Here is a 19,378-nt window from a genome sequence, read left to right as displayed (position 1 = left end):
GTCTGTCATATTAACCCTTGGATACAAAGACTGAACTGATGTCAGGTGTTTTAGTGAGACCACAAAGCAGAGAGATGTGGTCAATGTTTCCTTTTGAATTACAGAATTTATCATTCTTAAATAGGCTACATGAGAGAAATACTGTATATATATATATACGTATATGCAGAAAACTATTCCAAAGTGCATGAGCAGTGATTAGAATTTATTGTCTTTATTGATTATCCACTTAGTGCCATGTTTCCTTATGAGCTTTATAATAGTCTATAGTGAGAGTGCTGTCTCATTTATTACTTTACTGTTTTATAGTAATATAAAAAGCTTATGACATCTTTTAAAACAAAGATTTCATTGAACTTGTTTAAACTCTTAAAGAAAATATTCAGTACTTTCTCTGGAGTGCGAAATGAGCTTTATGTTTGTACATTAACTCTGGCTCATTTTATGTTGTTGTTGTTGTCCACTGGCCGCTGTCTGCTCTGATTTGTTGTCCCTTCTATTTTTGTCGCTTATACCCCAAGGAAGGGTCAAAAGAAAAGAAAAGAAAATGTATGATGTAAAGAGCTGAAACATTCATTAACAGATGTTCATTTGAGTACACTGTGGTTTATATTGTAGCTATTAATGTTACACTTTGATGAATGCAGCCTCAACAGGAACATTTTTAGACTTCTGTAAACAGTGTTACCATGCATTAAGCCGGACATTACTGTAGGTGTTATAAGAAGTATAGCTTTGGAGATCAGGTTGTTACATAATTCATGGATTCACAGCCCTAAGCCTTGTTGGTATGTTCTGGTTTTGTAATGTACAGTTTCTAAACACCATCCTTTTACAAAAGTTAATTCGTTAAAAAAAAGAAAACAAACTTAATTGGTTCTATATTTTTCTTAGGGTAAAACGAAACAGCGATGAAGATGAACTCCTGGTTATTTGTTATTTAATATATTCCATTATTTCTAAGATTAAAGAGTATGAATTTAAATGGATTCAATAAATGAACCATGAGTATCGTTAAATATTTAAATCCTCATTCTGGACATGAAAAATGAGTTACATTATAAACTTTAAAAGTTCATGCTGTATATCAGAGTCAAAACAAAACACTATTACCGTTCACATCTATACTAAATCAACATATTTACATACACAGGAAGTACAGACAATACAAAAAAAGAAAAGAAAAACAATCTGTTGTCACTAACCTGTGTGTTATCATCCATGTTGATTCTCTGCAGCGTCTCACAGGTCTGCTCCAGGACTCTGTGTAGTCAGCAGGTGCAGTGCAGCGAGCGGGCCGAGCCGACTAATCCTTCCCGCTGACTACAACAGTGTTATAGTGGACCTGCAGACAGAGCAGTTAGTTACTCAACAGAGATCAAAACAGTCTTAAGCCTCACTACAAGAGGTTGCAGCATGAGGGATTACAGGGGTCTCAACAAAAACCCTTGTAGTCTTTTTCTTTATATACACTATATATTCTGGCAACCTCTTGTGAATGCGTAAATAACATACATAATGACTCACACAAAAAACATGTCGTATTTCAGTTTCTACAATTTATTAAATAAAAAGTACAGAGTGCTTCAAAAAAATAACTTTTACATACAGTACAACAGTCATGTACCATTTTTAGCGACTGAGTCAGAGTTGCAGAGGTGCAGTTACACTTATTTTCTGAGGTCATGAGTTGTGGAGAAGTGGTTCGTGTGGTGTCACCATGGTGACAAAGACTGAATCCTGTGGTGGTGGTGGTGGTGGTGGAGCAAAACTGTTTTTTTTAATTATTATTCACAATTCAATGTTTTGCCTTCAGTGAGTCAATGAAACATTTAAGGACATACAATGTGTTTTTGTTTCAAGTATCGAGCATGATGATCTGAACGTAGTGAATCTGCGCAAGGACGCCCAACTGATCCAAATTATGTACAATTTAACAAAGTGTCTTATAAACTAGTTATTTTTTTCATGCATGTTTAAGCTACCTCTGCTTTGAACTGGGTGAATTTACATAATATATTCATACAATTTGACCAAATTAAATTCACTGTTTGATACCTTTTGTTTATAAATGAAGAGCAGTTATTAAGACAATCCAGGTACAAATAAAATTGGAATAAATGATTATAAAATTAGCACAGAATTTCACAGCAGAGGCATTACAAAGATAATGTACATTTGTACATGTTGTCAACAAGTGTGTTGTTGATGTTGTTCTTCCTGATACCCCTGATGTGTTTAAGTGGAACAAATATGGCAGAAAATCAACAACCAGTTAGATTTATACAATATTTACATCGTCACAGCTGGTTAATAAACCGATTTTTAAAAAAAAATCTGTGGCTTGAATAGAAATGGACTACGGTACTAGGGGAAAAAAAGCTGCCACCTCCTTCAGTCAGTTGAACTAGTGATCAGTGACCAGTGCTTGTTATTGATGTGCAAAACACATTTTCACATTGACAAGCATGAGTGAAAATGAAAATGTGTTTTGTCTGAACGGGAAATGGAGGTTCTTCACTTTTTACAGCCAAAACAAACAAATAGTCATTTTGTTATAAATTAATCTTTACAGAAATAGCTTCACAACAGAACTTTATAAAAAAAAAAGGAAAAAAAAGAAAAGAAAAGTTAAGCCACTGACAGGTTCCTCCGCTCAGTCCACCGCATTATGGCTTTTTTTTTTTTCTTCGTTTTTTTTTTGTTTCCTAAGTGACATTTTCATAGAAGTGGTTCTGTGAAAATGTCACTTAAGAAGTACTGAGACACGCTGGTGGGCTCCTCCACCTCCTCCTCCACACACTCACTTTGCTGGCAAAGTGAAACCTACAACAAAAGAAGAGCAGATGGTCAGCTGCAATCAACTCCTTGTGTGTGTGTGTGTGTGTGTGTGTGTGTGTGTGTGTGTGTGTGTGTGTGTGTGTGTGTGTGTGTGTGTGTGTGTGTGTGTGTGTGTGTGTGTGTGTGTGTGTGTGTGTGTGTGTGTGTGTGTGTGTGTGTGTGTGTGTGTGTGTGTGTGTAAAAACAACTCGGCGTCCATCTGTGTGTCCTGAACGTCCTCCTTACCTCCGTCGTCGGGCACTGGGAAGAGCCGGAGCTTGACTCTGAGAACAACTGGAGGTGCTGTTCGGTTGTCAGGTCATCCACCTCCAGTAGCGCTAATGAAGCGGTGGGAGCTGCTGTTGTGGGTTCGTCCTCCAGCGGCTGAGTCCAACAGGGAGGGGAGGTGACATTGTGTGACGTTGAAGCGACGGGTGTCGTTGCAGCGGAGCGTTTTCTCGTCGTGCGAGGAGCTTTGCCCTTCGAGTCTCTGGCCGCTGCTTTGCTAGGTGGCGGCTCGGTCGAAGGGCCAGAGCTGTCGATGTCAGAGTGGAGAGAGGGGAAACTTTTACTTATTCTTCTACTTTTTCAAGTCATGCTTTGTTATTAAAGGGATATTTCAATATTTTGGCAAATTCACCTATTGCCATAATCCCTGTAGTCTTAGGGGTAGGTTCATTACCTTTAATTGTCAGTGCAAGCTGTTTTTAGATCGGCGGGGCAGAGATGTGAGCTCTGCACGGCGTGCTGTATTTCTGGGCTTTCCTTCATCAAACTCATCAAACTCATCAAATACACAATCCAACTACTCCAAAATGCTCTCATGGACAAGTTGGGACCTGCACATTCACCACGCTATGAGATAATAATTAAACGTTGCAAGACAGAGTTGTTTTCGAGGTAAATACGTTACCGGAACTACATTCCTGACACGGCTGCTCAGCAGAGTCACTTCAAAAGCGAAAGTAGTTCCATGTATTTGCTTCATGTGTCGTAATGTTACACAATTATACGTTATCATTTCATAACGTGGTGAATGTGCAGGTCACAACTTGTCCACGAGAGCGTTTTGGAGTCGTTGGATTGTGTATTTGATGAGTTTGATAAGGGAGACAAAGAAATAACATGAACCTCTGTTGCCCCGCCAATCTAAAAACAGCTTGTTTCCGACAATTAAAGGTAATGAACCTACTCCTAAAACTATAGGGATTATGGCAATCTGCGAATTTGTCAAAATGTTGAAATATCCCTTTTAATTGGTTGATTCTTGTTTAGCACCACCATGAGGTCACACATTTTATTTTGTTCTCAACACTTGCACTCATTAGCAAATGTTTCCACACTCAATCACTAAATTAAGATCGTTAGTGAGAGTGCTTCACAGGTTGGAATTAGTGCAGGTAAAACATAGTAAATACAAAATACTGTTGATGAAAGAGCCGGCTTTTTAATTATTTCTAATTGTCTTCCTCACCTTTTCCCAGCGCTACAGGCCCTGGTCCTTCTTGTCCGAGTTTGTGTTCCTGAGCTGGGTTCTTCAAGGTCCTTCCCACCTGCCGGACTCTCCTTTTCAATATTTACATCATCACCACTTCTCTTCTGCAGCTCCGTAACGACCTCATCATCTCCTTTCGTCGTTTCATCAGAGGCTTCGGGCTCCGCTGAAACCCCAGGAAGTTCAGAGTCCTGGTTTGTTTTTGTAGCTCGGCTTCTGCTGGGCTGTTTCCTCCTTGTAGTACTGGGTTTGACCTGCTGTTTGGCTGGTTCAAAGAGAGATGAAATGATGAAATACGTTTGTCCAGTTTGCTAATAGTGCTTGAGATGAATGTGTTTATCCTCTGCATACCTCTTCTTCCAGAACTTGTTGGTTTCTGCTTTGAGGGAATTTCAGTCTCCTCAGTTTTCTCGACAGTCTCTGATGATGTAGGTGTTTGGACTGTGGTGGCACTCTCTTTAAAATAAACCCGAAAAAAAGCTTAACATCTGTAACTGTGAGAAACACAACATGTACCAATGGTTTTCAAAGATGACAAATAATATATCCTCCGCATACCTCCTCTTCCAGAACTTGTTGGTTTCTTCTTTGAGGGAATTTCAGTCTCCTCAGTTTTCTCAACTGTCTCTGATGATGTGGGAGGTTGGACTGTGGTGGCACTCTCTTTAAAATAAACCAAAAAAAAAAAAAATCACATCTGTAACTATGAGAAACACAACATGAACCAATGGTTTTCAAAGGTGACAAATAATATATCCTCCGCATACCTCCTCTTCCAGAACTTGTTGGTTTCTGCTTTGAGGGAATTTCAGTCTCCTCAGTTTTCTTGACAGTCTCTGATGATGTGGGTGTTTGGACTGTGGTGGCACTCTCTGTTAAATAAAAAAATAAAAAATAACATCTGTAACTATGAGAAACACAACATGAACCAATGGTTTTCAAAGATGACAAATAATATAATCACTCTACCATGCAGATCCACTGGATTCTCCGTGATTGATTCCTGGTGTGGATAAACAAAAAATTAGAAAAGAAAATGTGTCACAAAAAAATCTTCTTTTTTTATTACACTGCAGATACAAGTGGTTCCACACAACTTCACTCACTATATATGCAGTTATGTCTGACACAGGGACAGTAGAGAGAGACCCCTCCTCTCCCACCGTGGCCAAGCTCTCTCCAGGAACACTGCTGAGGGGTGAAGAAGAAAAAGAAGAAGATTGCAGAGTCAGATACCAAACAAAATAATCTCCATGCTCACCTGGATGTCTCGCTGATAAAAGGCAGATGCAAACCTGTGTTGCTGTATCGATGCATCTGCTAGAGGAAGATAAGGGAGGGGCTCTGCTGGGCTGTCAACCTCCTGCCCCGACGAGCAGACCGGGATCTCGGTCAGTGAGAGGATGAAAAATGGTTCATCTGGATCTGAAGTCACCTGCTCTGACAGTACTGAGAGGGAGGACAGGAGCTATTAATTAGTTTGATCCATAGTGCAAATTATCTCATATTATCTCATATTCAAGAGGAATAGTGATGTGTGTTTGACTTACTGTCTGGAAACAGTAGACTTGGCTGACTTCCTTCCATACTTAGTGTCGACGTGTTCTGGGATGAATCGAGCAAAACATTTGAGGATTAATCCTTGAATGTAATGAGGGCTTCTTGACCTGGGTCACACTCTGTGCTTGTTAAAAGTTCTGTTAATCAGTACAATGACTTTGTGCAGTGCTTTGCTGGTACTTCACTGTAGAGCAGTTGAGCTCTGCAGCCCTGTCATCATCAACTCAAGTGTCCTGACCCTTTGCAAACTACTTGCAAATGTTTCAAATGCTCTTATATCAAAGTGGATGCTGTTTGCCTGCAGCAATGCTTTTACAGTTGTATTTTAACATTATAGTGGGCTACAGGTGTCTTACCTGGGAAGAATTGTCCTGTGCTTGTGTCACACAACCCAGAGAGGATGCAGGATCATTGTTACGAGACTCGCTTTGACTCATTTGTTCAATAATTTCAGTCAAACATCCCAGCAGGGACTGGTCGTTTGCAGAGGTGTCTTGGCTGCTATGTGGCTCAACAGCTCCCTCTACTGGTTCCTGTACGTCACACTGCAGCTCAGGCACAGGGTTGAAGGATACTGAGGCATCTACATCTTCTGATGGAGCACAAGAATCTGGAAAGGAGCAACAATTAGTAACCGTGACCCTGTAAAAATATAAATAGATCTGCATCCATGGAGACAAGGTAAGTTTAATTTTAGGTTGTCAAACCTGCTTCTGCTTGTGGCGTGCTCTGGACTTGTTGAGGCTGTGGAGGTCGACTGCTGCGTCCCAGGTTGGGTTTGGGTTTGATCAGCCTGCCTCTTCGGGTTGGAGAGCCTTTTTTTGAAGACGTGGCGGAGTCGGTCAGCTCTGTCTCATCAGTGCTTTACGAGGGGACATTTTTTTAAATCACTATGTTAATACATATGACTCTAAAAAAAGTTTGTCTTGAAATTGTTTAAGATAAAATCAAGAAAATATTAGGCATGCCTTACCTAGACTGAGACTTGTCATTTGATGTTTGAGTCGTTTCCCTGGTTTCTGAACACTGCTGGGCTGCATCTTGACTTTTTACCTCCGAGTCACTCTGTGAACATGGCTGACGACTGCTTTCTTCAGGATCTGCTATAAGGCAGGCATCAGTAGACAGTGCAGGCATTATTTTTGAATCGGCGGAGCTGTCTTTTGAAGACTGAACATCTGGAACACACAGTGGCTGTGTATTTGACTCTACTGTAACTCTGGGGGCTATATCCATCTCCCAATTCCTTTGTGAAGAAGGTCCAGCCTCCACCCAGTCATTCTGTGACATTTTGTCCTCTGTGGAGTCCCTCTCAAATGTGGACTTTTCACTGCTTTTATTTTCAGGAGCCGAGTCCGTCAAAACTGACTGATTTTCAGCAACCATAGATGTTGCAACAACAACATCATCAGAGGATGTACCCTGGTCTGTGCCAGCTACTGTCTTTTCTGACTCTGTAGTTACAGTTTTTGTTGAGCTGGCTCCTGAATTTGATGGACTTTGTGTTTCTGTCAAGTGCTTGTGGTCTTTCTCTGCAAGTTTCAGTTCCGTTTGTGAATTGTCCGCTGATGCTTGTTCTGAGATTTCATGCAAAGAGGTGTCCATTTGTTGTTCCTCAGAGGGTTTATTGATATTCTTTGGCTGCACTTTAATCTGTGACGCTCTGATGGGTGATCCTAAATTGGGTTTGACCTTGAGAGTCTGTCGTCTTCTTTGAGGTACGGTTGGAGTTGAAGATGATTCTTCAGCAGGTTTATGAGATGTGCATGATTCCAGTGATGGTACTGAAACTGAAGCAGTTCCAGTGCTTTCACATGGTTTTACAGGAAGGACGACACTGCTAACTGGCTTGGCTTCTACCTCTGCTTGTGTATTGTCAGTGGATCCAGACTTTGAAGTTGGGCCTGCAGATCCCTCCACAAGCTGCTCAATGGGGTCTTTTGTAGTTTGAGCTTTAGACCGTGCAGTTCTTGTTGTTTGTGCTAGGTTTGGTTTAGGTTTGACTTTTTGTGATCGCACTATCCTAGTTGGGGCAGTAGACATCACTTCAGTCTCTACTTTCTGAGTGTCAGGCAAATCTTCTACAGGTGTAGCAGGTTGGTCACTGCTCTCTGGGACGGGTGCCATGTCCTGTCCAACCTGTGATGCTGTGACAGCTGAGGCAGTTGTCCCTGCTGACACTGCATCTCTGATACTATGTTCAAAAAGGTCTTGAGAAAGGCTCTGGTTTTCTGAGGCACTCTGATCTGATGCTGCTGCAACGGCGTGCATCTGACCAGCAAGTGCAACATCTGCCCTATTCTCCTCAGTTGCAGAGTCTACATTTATTGATGGTATCAAAGCTGAAACAGGCCCAGGGCTTTGACTTGGTTTTTCACTGGAGGAACCACTGGTTGCTTCAGTTTGGACCTCCACTATTGGTGTTTCAAGGACTTTGGAGGTTGGAGTTGGGCTGGAGTCTTTCGCGGTTTGAGGTGCTGACCGGGCGGTCCTCGAAGTCCTTAGTAGGTTTGGTTTCGGTTTGACTTTTTGCAGTCGATTCCTTCTGGATTGGCAAGTAGATGCAACTTCACTCTCTGCTTTCTGAGTGTCAGGTAAATCCTCTCCAGGTGTAACACATGTAGCAGGTTGGTCACGGCTCTCTTCTACTGGGGCTATGTCCTGTCCAACCTGTGATGCTGTGACAGCTGAGGCAGTTGCCCCTGCTGACACTGCATCTCTGATACTATGTTCAAAAAGGTCTTGAGAAAGGCTGTGGTTTTCTGAGGCACTCTGATCTGATGCTGCTGCAACGGCGTGCATCTGACCAGCAAGTGCAACATCTGCCCTATTCTCCTCAGTTGCAGAGTCTACATTTATTGATGGTATCAAAGCTGAAACAGGCCCAGCACTTGGACTTAGTTTTTCACTGGAGGAACCACTGGTTGCTTCCGTTTGGACTTCCACAATTGGTGTTTCGAGGACTTTGGAGGTTGGAGTTGGGCTGGAGTCTTTCGTGGTTTGAGGTGCTGACCGGGCGGTCCTCGAAGTCCTTAGTAGGTTTGGTTTCGGTTTGACTTTTTGCAATCGACTCCTTCTGGATTGGCAAGTAGATGCAACTTCACTCTCTGCTTTCTGAGTGTCAGGTAAATCTTCTCCAGGTGTAACACATGTAGCAGGTTGGTCACGGCTCTCTTCGACTGGGGCTATGTCCTGTCCAACCTGTGATACATCTGGTGACGATGAAGCAGCACCAACATTTTGACTTGGTTTTTGGGGAGAAGTGCCACAAGGTCCTTCTTGTTCAACCTGGACTTTGGAGATTGGAGTTGGGCTGGAGCCTTTCTCTGCAGTATCTTTTGTGGTATTAGGTCTCGACCGAGCAGTTCTTGATGTCTGTGGTATGTTTGGTTTAGGTTTGACTTTTTGCAATCGAGTCCCTCTGGATTGGCAAGTAGATGCAACTTCACTCTCTGCTTTCTGAGTGTCAGATAAATCTTCTCCAGGTATAACACATGCAGCAGGTTGGTCACTGCTCTCTTGAACTGGGGCTATGTCCTGTCCAACCTGGGATTCTGTGACAGGTGAGTCGGATGTCACCAGATTACTACAGATCTCACTTGCCTCACCATGAGTTGTCCCTTTTGCATCCGTGGACTCCAATGTTGACCCTATGTCTCTGCTACTTTGTTCAGAAAGGCCTTCAGAAGAGCTCTTGTTTTCTGAAGCACTCTGAATTGATGTTGCTGCAACAGGGCACACCTGGCCAACAAGTCCAACATCTGTTCTATTCTCCTCAGTTGTTGATTGTTCCCTTGTTGGTGAAAGAGTAGAGCCAACATCCAGTGACGATGAAGCAGCACCAACATTTTGACTTGGTTTTTGGGGAGAAGTGCCACAAGGTCCTTCTTGTTCAACCTGGACTTTGGAGACTGGAGTTGAGCTGGAGCCTTTCTCTGCAGAATCTTTTGTGGTATTAGGTGTCGACCGAGCAGTTCTTGATGTCTGTGGTATGTTTGGTTTAGGTTTGACTTTTTGCAGTCGACTCCTCCTAGACTGGCACGTAGATGCAACTTCACTATGTTGACTAACCTCTTGTTCTGCAATTGATGTTGTAGACCTTGTTGAATTATTAGAACTTGTAGTTGTTTCGGTAGCAGACATCACTTTTTCTTTCTTTTTTTTTTCATCTGAAGTCTCAGATGCTGACCTCATGTCTCTGTTGGTTTTTTCTCCACTGGGTTCAGACTGGGAATCAGAAAAGCTGTGAGTCTGATCCGAAGTGGCTGTGCCCGACTTCTCCTGACTGACAGTATCATCTATCAACAATGATGGAGAATATTCATGTGTCTTAGAGGATGTGTCTTCAGGAACTGATGGAGATTCTGTAACTTCAAGGTTGTGAGCTTCTGTGTTGGTCTCTTCAACTGTCCGTACTGGTACTGAGGATTTTGTTTTTGCAGATCTTGAGGCTCGACTGAGGTTAGGTTTAGGTTTCACTGTGGATGAGCGTCCTCTCCTGGTCTGTGGAGAACTGTTCTTTGTGCTATCAGGACCTGACTGTACTTGAGGGCTTGGATCCGTATGAGTAATGCTCTTTTGCTCACTACACATCTGATCACTGGTTTTGATAGTAGAAACATCACCACTGTCTGTTGTGCTGCTTTGCGACTCCACAGTAGCATCAGTCGCAGTAGTTTCTTTGATTTCATGACCAGACGTGAGAGTATCAGTGTTTTCCTCTTGTTCAGCAGGCTTTGGTGCAGGTCCTTCCTTCAGGTGTTGTGTGGTTTCTGTCACACTTTCCGTTGTCCCTGCAATTAAACATAATGGCACATTTTAACCTTCACTGTAATTTCACATAAAACAAACGTAAACCAGTTATGATGAGAAACACTGATTCTGTCTCGTACCTGTTGTGTGATCTTCTGTGGTTGTTTGACTCTGTCCTGACTGAGAGAGATTAGTCAGGTTGCCGATGGTCAACAGGGTTTGAGCAGCCTCGTTATAGCTCTCATCCTCTGCTACTGAAAAAGAAAAGCATACTTAAATGAAATGAAACTATCTCAAAGTATGAGTAATCCATTAGCAGCTTCTCAGACAGCCTCTTCAACATACCTCCTGTGTGTTCTGAAGAAAGGAAGTCTATAACGTCCTGCAAAGGAGACAGACATCATAAGTTACATTAGATGATCCCCATGAATTTCACTTTGGGGATTAATAAAGTAATTCGTATTCGTACATTTCAGAGATCACATGTGCAATTAAAGGATCTAAAGTGAATTTCACTGGAGCTACATCTTACACTTACAACTAGCAGGTCCAATTGGTGTTCACATGGTTCAGGTGTGCCTGTCTCATTTTGTACACGCTCACAAGAGGCATCAGGGCACACTGAATCTTGAGAGATGCCCAACACATCAGGCATATTGGCCAAGATATCAAGCTATACCGGTGGGATGGAGGGAGTCAGAATGGAGGGTGTGAATTATGGGATGCAAAACCATGCACAAAGAAAAATTAATGCATATAAATTATGTTAAAAAACAAACAAACACAAATGAAACTGATGGGTGTTGTCTTTCTGGGCAAAATGTGATGAAAAATACCTCCTCCATCGACTCTTCCACTTCTGAAAGCACTGGCTGTGGGGAGCGCAGGCAGATAGGCACAAACACAGGGGCATTGCTGTCCTTACTGGAGCTACATGCAGGTTGCTCTTCATCTTCCCACTGTTTGCCATCGTCCCCATCACTGGACTCTGACTGAGAGGCCCTGAGGGTCACAAGTTTGGGCTTTTTCGACTCATTGGGTGATTTTTCCTCCGATGATCTTCCTCTCTTGCCCGAGCATCTGGGTTTCGGCCTGGCAGCAGAAGCAGTGGATCCCGCTGGTGAGGTGGGAGTGGACTCAGTTGCAGAGGCGTGTGCATCTTCTTTGCCAGGGTAATTCAAGAGGTTGGTGCGTTTGGGCACTCTCCCATACCTACAAAACACATCACACACTGATAATGAACCATGTATAGCCAGTTACATTGTATCCACGACATATATCATGATGCGGACTATTTGGGAATTGGGAATAGGAATGCTTCTGGTTAAAAGAATATGAGCATTTCAATGAAGACATGAAATATTTAATACCTGGTAGGTTTTGGAGGTTGGACGGAGGTATCCTCTTCATCTGAGGAATTTTCAGTATCATCATCTGACTTGTTCTTGTTCGCTTTACTTGAAGGTGATGACTCTGTACTCTCCTAAATGTAAGAATAACTTTTAATAAGTTTCAGTAACAATACGTAGAACGATATTATGACCCTGAACTTAAAATGAAATAATAACCTGCTCCTTCGAGGCCTCGACACTTGCACTCTCATCCTCTTCATCTGCCTCAGCATCTTTGGCCTGTGTGGAAGCTGGTGCAGCCTTTTTACCCCACTTCCTGCCTAAAGGCAGCAGGGGCTTTGGTGCTCGGCCACGTGAGAGTTTAGCTGGCTTGATTGCAGTGTCCTTGGAGGTTTTCACATTCTCCGTTTTTTCAGTCCTGATTATCGGGCAAAAACACAGAATTTTAATTCTAACGTACGACAAATAAAAAAAAACATTATATTAATCCAAAACAGCACTTTGAGAGTTTCATTACATGTCTGAACTTGTATGATCCTCAGGAAGCGCTGCCTCTGCGTCCTCGGGTGTGCAGGCTTCACCTGAGCATAAAGGCATAACAAAAATAAGCCACAAGCAGCAATCAACAAGACACACATGCACATGCGCGCGTTCGCCTAGAAACAGGAATCATTTTTGATCAAAAGCACTTTCTGGGGACCTTTTGCCCTTTTTTAATCAAATTTAGAATTTTTAATGTTGCTTGTCCCCAGGCCTTGTCTGATACTTTCCTAGAAATCTTGTTAAACCCATTTGGCAAAAAAAAAGTAGCTCCCATGGATCTACCCATTTATATTTGCTAAATCTACCAAGAATGAAGAACATTTTGATGAAATAACTGCACGTGCCTGTACCTTCTTCACTGCTCCTTTTGTCATTTTTCTTTTTCTTCTCCTTTGGCTCCTTCACTGCATCTTTTTTCGTCTTTCTTTTGCGTTGTCTCTTGGGCTTAGAAACAGGGGATGCTCCTTCGTTACAGAGATCTTCATTCTCTTTCTCTCCCTCCAAGTCAGGCAATTCGTGCTCATCATCGTCATCTTCCTCCTCACCGTCGCTCAGTTTCTTGGCAGCTTTTTTACCAGTGGAATGAACGAGAACAGTAAGTCATGGAGAAGAAATGCACGACTCATTGTACACGATAGAAACATGTGAAGGAAGTTACCCTTTGATTTTTTCTTGCTCTTCGTGGAAGCGTTCTTCTTAGTGAGTTTCTTCAGTGTCTTCCTGTTTTTCTGAACCTCCAGAACTTTTTCTAACAATTTAGAAAAATACTCTATGTCCAGTTTGCGCCTCTCTCCTACAAAACAATGAGTAGATGTTACATTAAAATACATGGCTCACAATGTAATGCTCATTCCTGCAAAATAAAGTCCAAGCAAATACCGGTACTTACTAAAAGCCTTATCGATCCTCCAGGAATTCCCTCGTTCTTCTTTTTTGAATTTGTTCTGGAAGTTCAAATCATTGAAATAAACAAACATTTTTTTATACAAGTGATTCTTCATTATCATTAATATCTGTGCAGCCATCATCATCACCACTGACCTTTATCTCTGATCGAGCTCTGTGAGGAAACAGTTGACAAATCATGGAAAAGTCCGTCCCCACCATACTAATTGCCAGGAAGAACATGTCAGTCTCTGAAGAAAACAAACACACAACCAACAAATTAAAAGAGATAGCACAAATGTGTGTTATAATTTAAATAGATTTTAATTCAGTGTCTATATCAGCTCACCTTCGCTGGACCAGGGTTTCGAATGGGTCCCTTTCCTGAAGCTTGAGTAGGTTGTAGTGGACCCACGCTCAAAAATGGGGTCTCGATCATGAGCTGGGTTTGATTTATTGGCTCGTTGGACTTCCACCGTCAAGCTGACACACAAGAAAAATATAATCAAATTCCCGATCATCTCCAACGATTACCTTGAAATGTTTATATTTTCTAAAAAGACATCTTACAGTATCGCTGGAAATCATTGAGATGCATGTATGGGAGATATATACAGTATATATATTACATTTTCAAAAATAATTCATTTTTTGACCTCTAAAAGTCTACTGACCTCTCTTCATCGATGATCAGCGTGCCATCCTCTGCTACTTTGACCTGGGGAACCATTAGTGAGTCTTCATCCTCCTCCCCCTCCTCTTCCCCCTCCTCCCCCTCCTCTTCCTCTCTCTCCCTCGGGCTCATCACTTTAGGGGGGGCTTCAGGTTCCTGCGCTCTCTCTGGAGACCTGCAGGGATTGCATTAAAAACACCAGGCAGAGAGAAAAGGTTAAGTGTATAAACGAATACTGCATTTTGTTACACAATCAATAGAACTTCAAATAAGATAGATTTTAAAATAATGATAGAATAAACATACTTTTCTCTTTCTGGCGAAGGTGGAACCACAGTTTCATCCTCCTGAACTGATTGATCTAAACTAGATCTAAAAAAAAAAAAAAAAAAGGCAAATTACATTCCTGTCAAGAAAAACCCAGTATAATCAATAGAAAACATTATCTGTGGAGGTATTACACAATTTGACAAAACAGCTGAGGAGACACTTACGACATGGGGTTAGACTGTGGCAGATAACGGATAAGGTCCCTCATGGTCATTTTGGTGGGATCTAAAGTAAACTCCCTTGGTGGTGCTTTAGCTTGCTTGAGTCTCTGCAACAACAAATTACACCACTTCTTTAATATAACGAATCAAATTGTGTATGAAATCTACATCTAATCAATTTGTTACTAAACCTAGAAAGCAGTGAAAGTGAGGATTAAAGGTGGGATTATGGAAAAAACTGAACTCACCCTTTCTTTGTCTCTTTCCTTTCTGAGCAGCTCCCTGAGCTTCTGGGCCTTCGCCAGCCTCTGTAGGTCAGACGGGTCATTCAGGAGTCTACTTAAGGAGAACGCCGACGGTGTCAGAGAAAGTGCACTCTTCGTTGACACCAGAGTCTTGGCCTTCTCTGACAGCGCAACAGCTTCTTTGTCTGGTAGAGAGGGGGGTACTTTATCGGGTGGTCTGGGGGGAACATCCTTCACTTGCTTGCCTGCTTTGCTTTCCAACTGTTTGCCGCTGTCTGTTGTTGGCAGGTCGGTTGGTTCTGGCAAATCCTCTTCTACAGGGGCAAAGAGTCCTGGAGAGTCTGAAGAAACGGCGGCGGTGGGGGGCTGTTTGCTCTCTCCTGACGCCCTTCGTCGCTTTGGGGACTGGAGACCCTGGGGGGCGGCTGCCGTCCCAGTTTGGCTGGATGTTGCTGTCTTCTCAAGGTCTGATCCAGGAGCTTCAACGGGAGTTTCAGAAACTGCCTTGACGGGGGACTTTGGCGTCCGAGCAGCGGCAGAGGGGCGGCCCGGGGCCACTTTGGGCTTGACAGAAAACCGCTTCCTTCTCTGGACTGCAGCTGTGGAGCTGGTACCCTCCCCATTCTGGTCATTGCCATCCCTAAAAACAGCAGTAAGAGCAGTTGTTAATGTTTACATTATCCATAACACAAGTAGTAGTTTCGATGCCATTTCATGTTTGCTATACTCACCCAGAGGCTGGAGGTTTTTCTGATGGAGTCGCAGCAGTCTTAGTTTCTGTCACAGCAGTAGTAGGAGTGCTGCTCTCACTGACGTCCTTGGGGGTCTCACTGGCCTCTTGATTTGTTGAAGAGGCTTCCTGAGGCGCCGCCGCTGCCGCTGTTCTCCCTGCCGTACCGACATTGGGCCGAACGCTAAATCTTGACCGGCGAAACATTTTGCCCTGAAAATGCACAGGAAGTCAAAGCTTTACTGACATTACTGACTGAAACAACACATAATACATGTGTGGTGTGGACTTTGCCCTATTGGTGACTTCATCATATATCTTCAATACTTAGAGGCTTTTAAGTTGATTTTAGTGGACAAAACTCTTTCAAATGCAGCAATCTGAACTAACTAAATGTATTTTCACATTTAAACGCAAAATGCTGTCATATCTCCATGAGTAAACTAACAAGTGGTTAAAGCAGATATCAGTGGAATGTTTTTGTTAATATAAGTCCTAAATAGTCCTATTTTCCGTCAGCAATCACTTACATGAAGTATTTCAGCCTAAACACGAGTCTCTCCGTCACTCTGCTCTGCTGTAACCCGAGGAGAAAATTTTCCTTGTGGGATACAAGTGTTATCCAATGAGGAGAGAGAACGGCATGAAGGGCTGTGTGTGCAGCCAAGGGATGCGCGTGAATGTGGTGACGTAGCACGAGGACTAATTGATGCCTGACAAGGGCGGGGGCTGCTAACTCATGGTGCGTTCAAAGAAACTCGTACTTTGTGTTTTTCCTTCCTGTGAAGTCATACCAGTTCGATCTGGTACGAGTTCACGGGTCGGAAGTTACGAGTGGCCGTTATAGGGAACTTTCACAGACAACAGGATGGTAAAAACACGAGCTACGGGTTACCTGGAACGCTACCAAGTCGTAGTTGTGACTTGAAGCTGTAACTTACGGTTTCAAAAGCCTGCCTTGAACGCAGCATTAGCCGAAACGGCCGTGAAGCTGATATCTGCTTTAATGTGACATACAAGATTTGGTGTCTTTTTGAGGCAGAGAACTGGCATAATGTGCAGACACAATTTTGCAGACAAATGTAGTAGTAGTAGTAGTGTAATGTCAGACTCTTAACAACAATATACTCATACTCACAGTATTACAGCATAAATAGAGTGAACATTTTCCAAAGTGCTTATTCATTCTCATCATTTTTAATACTCACTTATACATTGTTTGGTTGCTATTTGCACAATCTATAGAAAATAACATGCAGTCATAATTACAGTTTGGCAAAGTTATGTTGTGGTACTGTGCAAAAGATGTAGTCAATAAGAGTTAGTCAAGGACGATTTCTCAATAGTACACTTCCTGTGTGCAGTTTGTAAAGGAAAATCAGTCCAAGCCTGAGTTATTCTATGGATTTAGGCAGTCTTGGTGTCTCTTTAGTGTAATAATCCCTGACTGACCCCATGATGATGAGTGCAAGGCTCTGTGGGGACCAGACCATCTGTTGCAGTGGGACTCCACCCTGTGTTATGTTTGGAGTCGTTTGGGCATGATGCAGAATGAATCTTGGACCTATAATTATCAAGCACAGTCCTGCAATTTCCTATTCTTACCCAGGTATAAGGGATCATTAAGACAAACCCATGGAGAGGTGACCCTATAGTCTTAACCATGTTGTTATTGTTGGATAAGGGTCAGGAAAAGCCCTAAGATATAAAGCGTAAAATAACAAGTCTCACTCTGTATGTTACTACTACGTTACTGTCGCTGCAGCATGAGCAGAAATAAGTGGATTTGTGCAGCATGCTCTTGTGCACAGCTCAGCTAACTTTAGTGGTGTGATTGACAGGACCGATGACAGACGAGCTGCCGTTACGTCCGAGCGTGAAAAGAGAGAAATAAACCCTCAAAGTAAATGTCACCGGAAGATTAAAATAGCTAACCCTGTAACCCATTCATAAAATAAAGAAATACGCGGTAAAAAAAAAAGAAGTCGAAAAAAGTACAAAGAGTTTATCAGAAAACTAGCATGACACGACTTCGTGTGTGTGTGTGAGTCTCCCAGAGTTGTTAGCATTGAGAAGCTATAGCTACGACAGCTACATGTGTCGGTATATTGCGTCTACGTGTGTTGTTTTGTTTTGCGACAACGTACCTGTTCAAGAATATGCGGTTTGCAGGGAGAAAAGAGCTTCCATTTGTCGACGAAGGGTGGTAAATAGCGGACTGCATGCACTTATTACTCCGCCATGTTTCTTTTTTTTTTTTTTTTTTAAGTGACGCGTTATCTCCGCGAGAACGAAAGGGCTTCTGGGAAATGTAGTCAGGTGGCCGCGAGCAGATACTGTAGATGAGGCAAGATCACACTGTCAAAGGGCAAGACTCTCAAGGAACCTGAGCATTATATTGGATGAAAGCTTTCAAATAAATGTCAGTGGTGGGAGAAGTAGTGATATATTTTATTTTATTATAATTTAATAATGTGAAATACTAATTCCTGTATTAATTTTACTTTTGTAGAAGTAGCCTACAGAAGTTCTAGCAGCAAGATTTAGTTAAAGGTGTACAGAAAAGAAAATTGAATTTGAGCCCACTTTTGGTCATAAAATTAATGTGATAACTCATCTTTCAGACGTTGTAGGCCAAACTTTGTGCAAAATTCTATTTTTGAGTAAATCCGGGATTAAAGTGTGTATTTTTTTTTCCGCATTGGATAATGCAGGCGCACGGATTATACGTCAGCCTGTACACGATTCACCAGCCACAGATATTGGATCCGTCATCCGTCATTCAAACGTCTGAGACACGCACACACACACGGAGCTCGGGCTCGCCCCAAGCTTTGAATATCCCGCCCGCTCGATAACGACCAATCAAATTCGTTTTCCTCACTCGGGTAAACTCGTGTTGCAGCTCGTGACAACTCGGCGCGACAAACAGGACAAACGGCCATTTCTGTACACCTTTAAACCAACACTAAGGAACTTTTCAACCTTCATAAAATATTTTCATAACTTTTGTGATGATACATCGACTTACAACAAGTTGAATGACACCTCTGTCATGGCCTGAGGGGGTCTGTATCTCTTTCTCTGGCACTAAGCAGCTTTGAGGAGCATGGTAGGAACCCTGCTCTCACGCTAGTGTTCATGGGAAATGGAGTCTTCCTTCACTTTCACTTTTGCGAGTCACAACAAGGAGGGAACAGGCAAAACAGCACTTTTAGTCCAGTAATTTTAGGCCAAAAAAGGGGTCAACGTTAAACAAATTGCAACAGAAGCAAACTCAACTGATTTTGTATCCTCAACATGTCCTGAGTGAGGGAAAAAAAGCCCAGAAGAATCCCATTAGGGGAAAGTTTCGAAAAACACCCAAACATATCCCATTTATACGCATATAAAAAAATTTATTCACGTGTATAGGGTAAAATTTTTAACCTTTAGATATCTCCATGAAAATTACTGAGTTGATTACTTACATTAAGACAAACAAAAAATGTATTACAAGTTTTTTGAAATTCTTTGTTAACATGAGCAAATTTGCATAAATGTGTATACATTTGCATAAATTCCACCGTTTTGACGGCACATGTATATATGAAGTTGCTGTGGTGGTACCGGCATGAAAATTGGAATGAGTTGACTCCATCGGTCAACCGACAAGTTGACCACTTTAAATTTCAAGATGACTGCAACATCCTTAGTAGAGCAGATATGACATGCTCTGTCTCTATTAATGCTCATGGGTAGCCTAAATTTGTTCCATTCCTTTTTTAACTGTAATATCATATTACAGTTAAAAAATGTCTTGTTCAATCTTGTTAACATATTATATGTTAAC

The 19,378-nt window shown here is 42.2% G+C and overlaps 1 protein-coding gene across 6 annotated transcripts; it reads right to left on the bottom strand.

The window, feature by feature from the left end:
• Positions 1 to 1,583: 1,583 nt before the first annotated feature.
• On the bottom strand, positions 1,584 to 17,788 carry LOC310994629 (uncharacterized protein). 6 transcript variants are annotated; one of them, XM_083983374.1, is made up of 31 exons: positions 17,694 to 17,788; positions 15,548 to 15,759; positions 14,820 to 15,456; positions 14,575 to 14,678; positions 14,387 to 14,452; positions 14,082 to 14,255; positions 13,757 to 13,890; positions 13,564 to 13,658; positions 13,412 to 13,466; positions 13,181 to 13,315; positions 12,873 to 13,088; positions 12,497 to 12,560; positions 12,196 to 12,397; positions 11,998 to 12,110; positions 11,464 to 11,839; positions 11,166 to 11,300; positions 10,973 to 11,009; positions 10,768 to 10,881; positions 6,849 to 10,668; positions 6,583 to 6,737; positions 6,232 to 6,485; positions 5,866 to 5,920; positions 5,611 to 5,764; positions 5,422 to 5,506; positions 5,285 to 5,318; positions 5,083 to 5,187; positions 4,874 to 4,978; positions 4,667 to 4,771; positions 4,295 to 4,580; positions 3,067 to 3,355; positions 1,584 to 2,826 (listed from the first exon to the last, which is right to left on the bottom strand). In XM_083983374.1, the coding sequence occupies exons 2-31, from the start codon at positions 15,751 to 15,753 to the stop codon at positions 2,722 to 2,724; spliced, it is 8,415 nt and encodes a 2,804-aa protein (XP_083839500.1). In that variant the 5' UTR covers positions 15,754 to 15,759; positions 17,694 to 17,788; the 3' UTR covers positions 1,584 to 2,721. The 6 variants fall into 6 exon arrangements, with proteins under 6 accessions (XP_083839500.1, XP_083839502.1, XP_083839501.1 ...); XM_083983376.1 differs by having other exon boundaries at positions 5,422 to 5,503; XM_083983375.1 differs by having other exon boundaries at positions 10,768 to 10,878.
• Positions 17,789 to 19,378: the final 1,590 nt, after the last annotated feature.

Source organism: Trachurus trachurus, assembly GCF_905171665.1.
Source record: "Trachurus trachurus genome assembly, chromosome: 12".
NCBI lineage: Eukaryota > Metazoa > Chordata > Actinopteri > Carangiformes > Carangidae > Trachurus > Trachurus trachurus.
The sequence above is the reverse complement of the archived record's forward strand: the minus strand, read 5'-3'. Positions and strand labels throughout refer to the sequence as shown.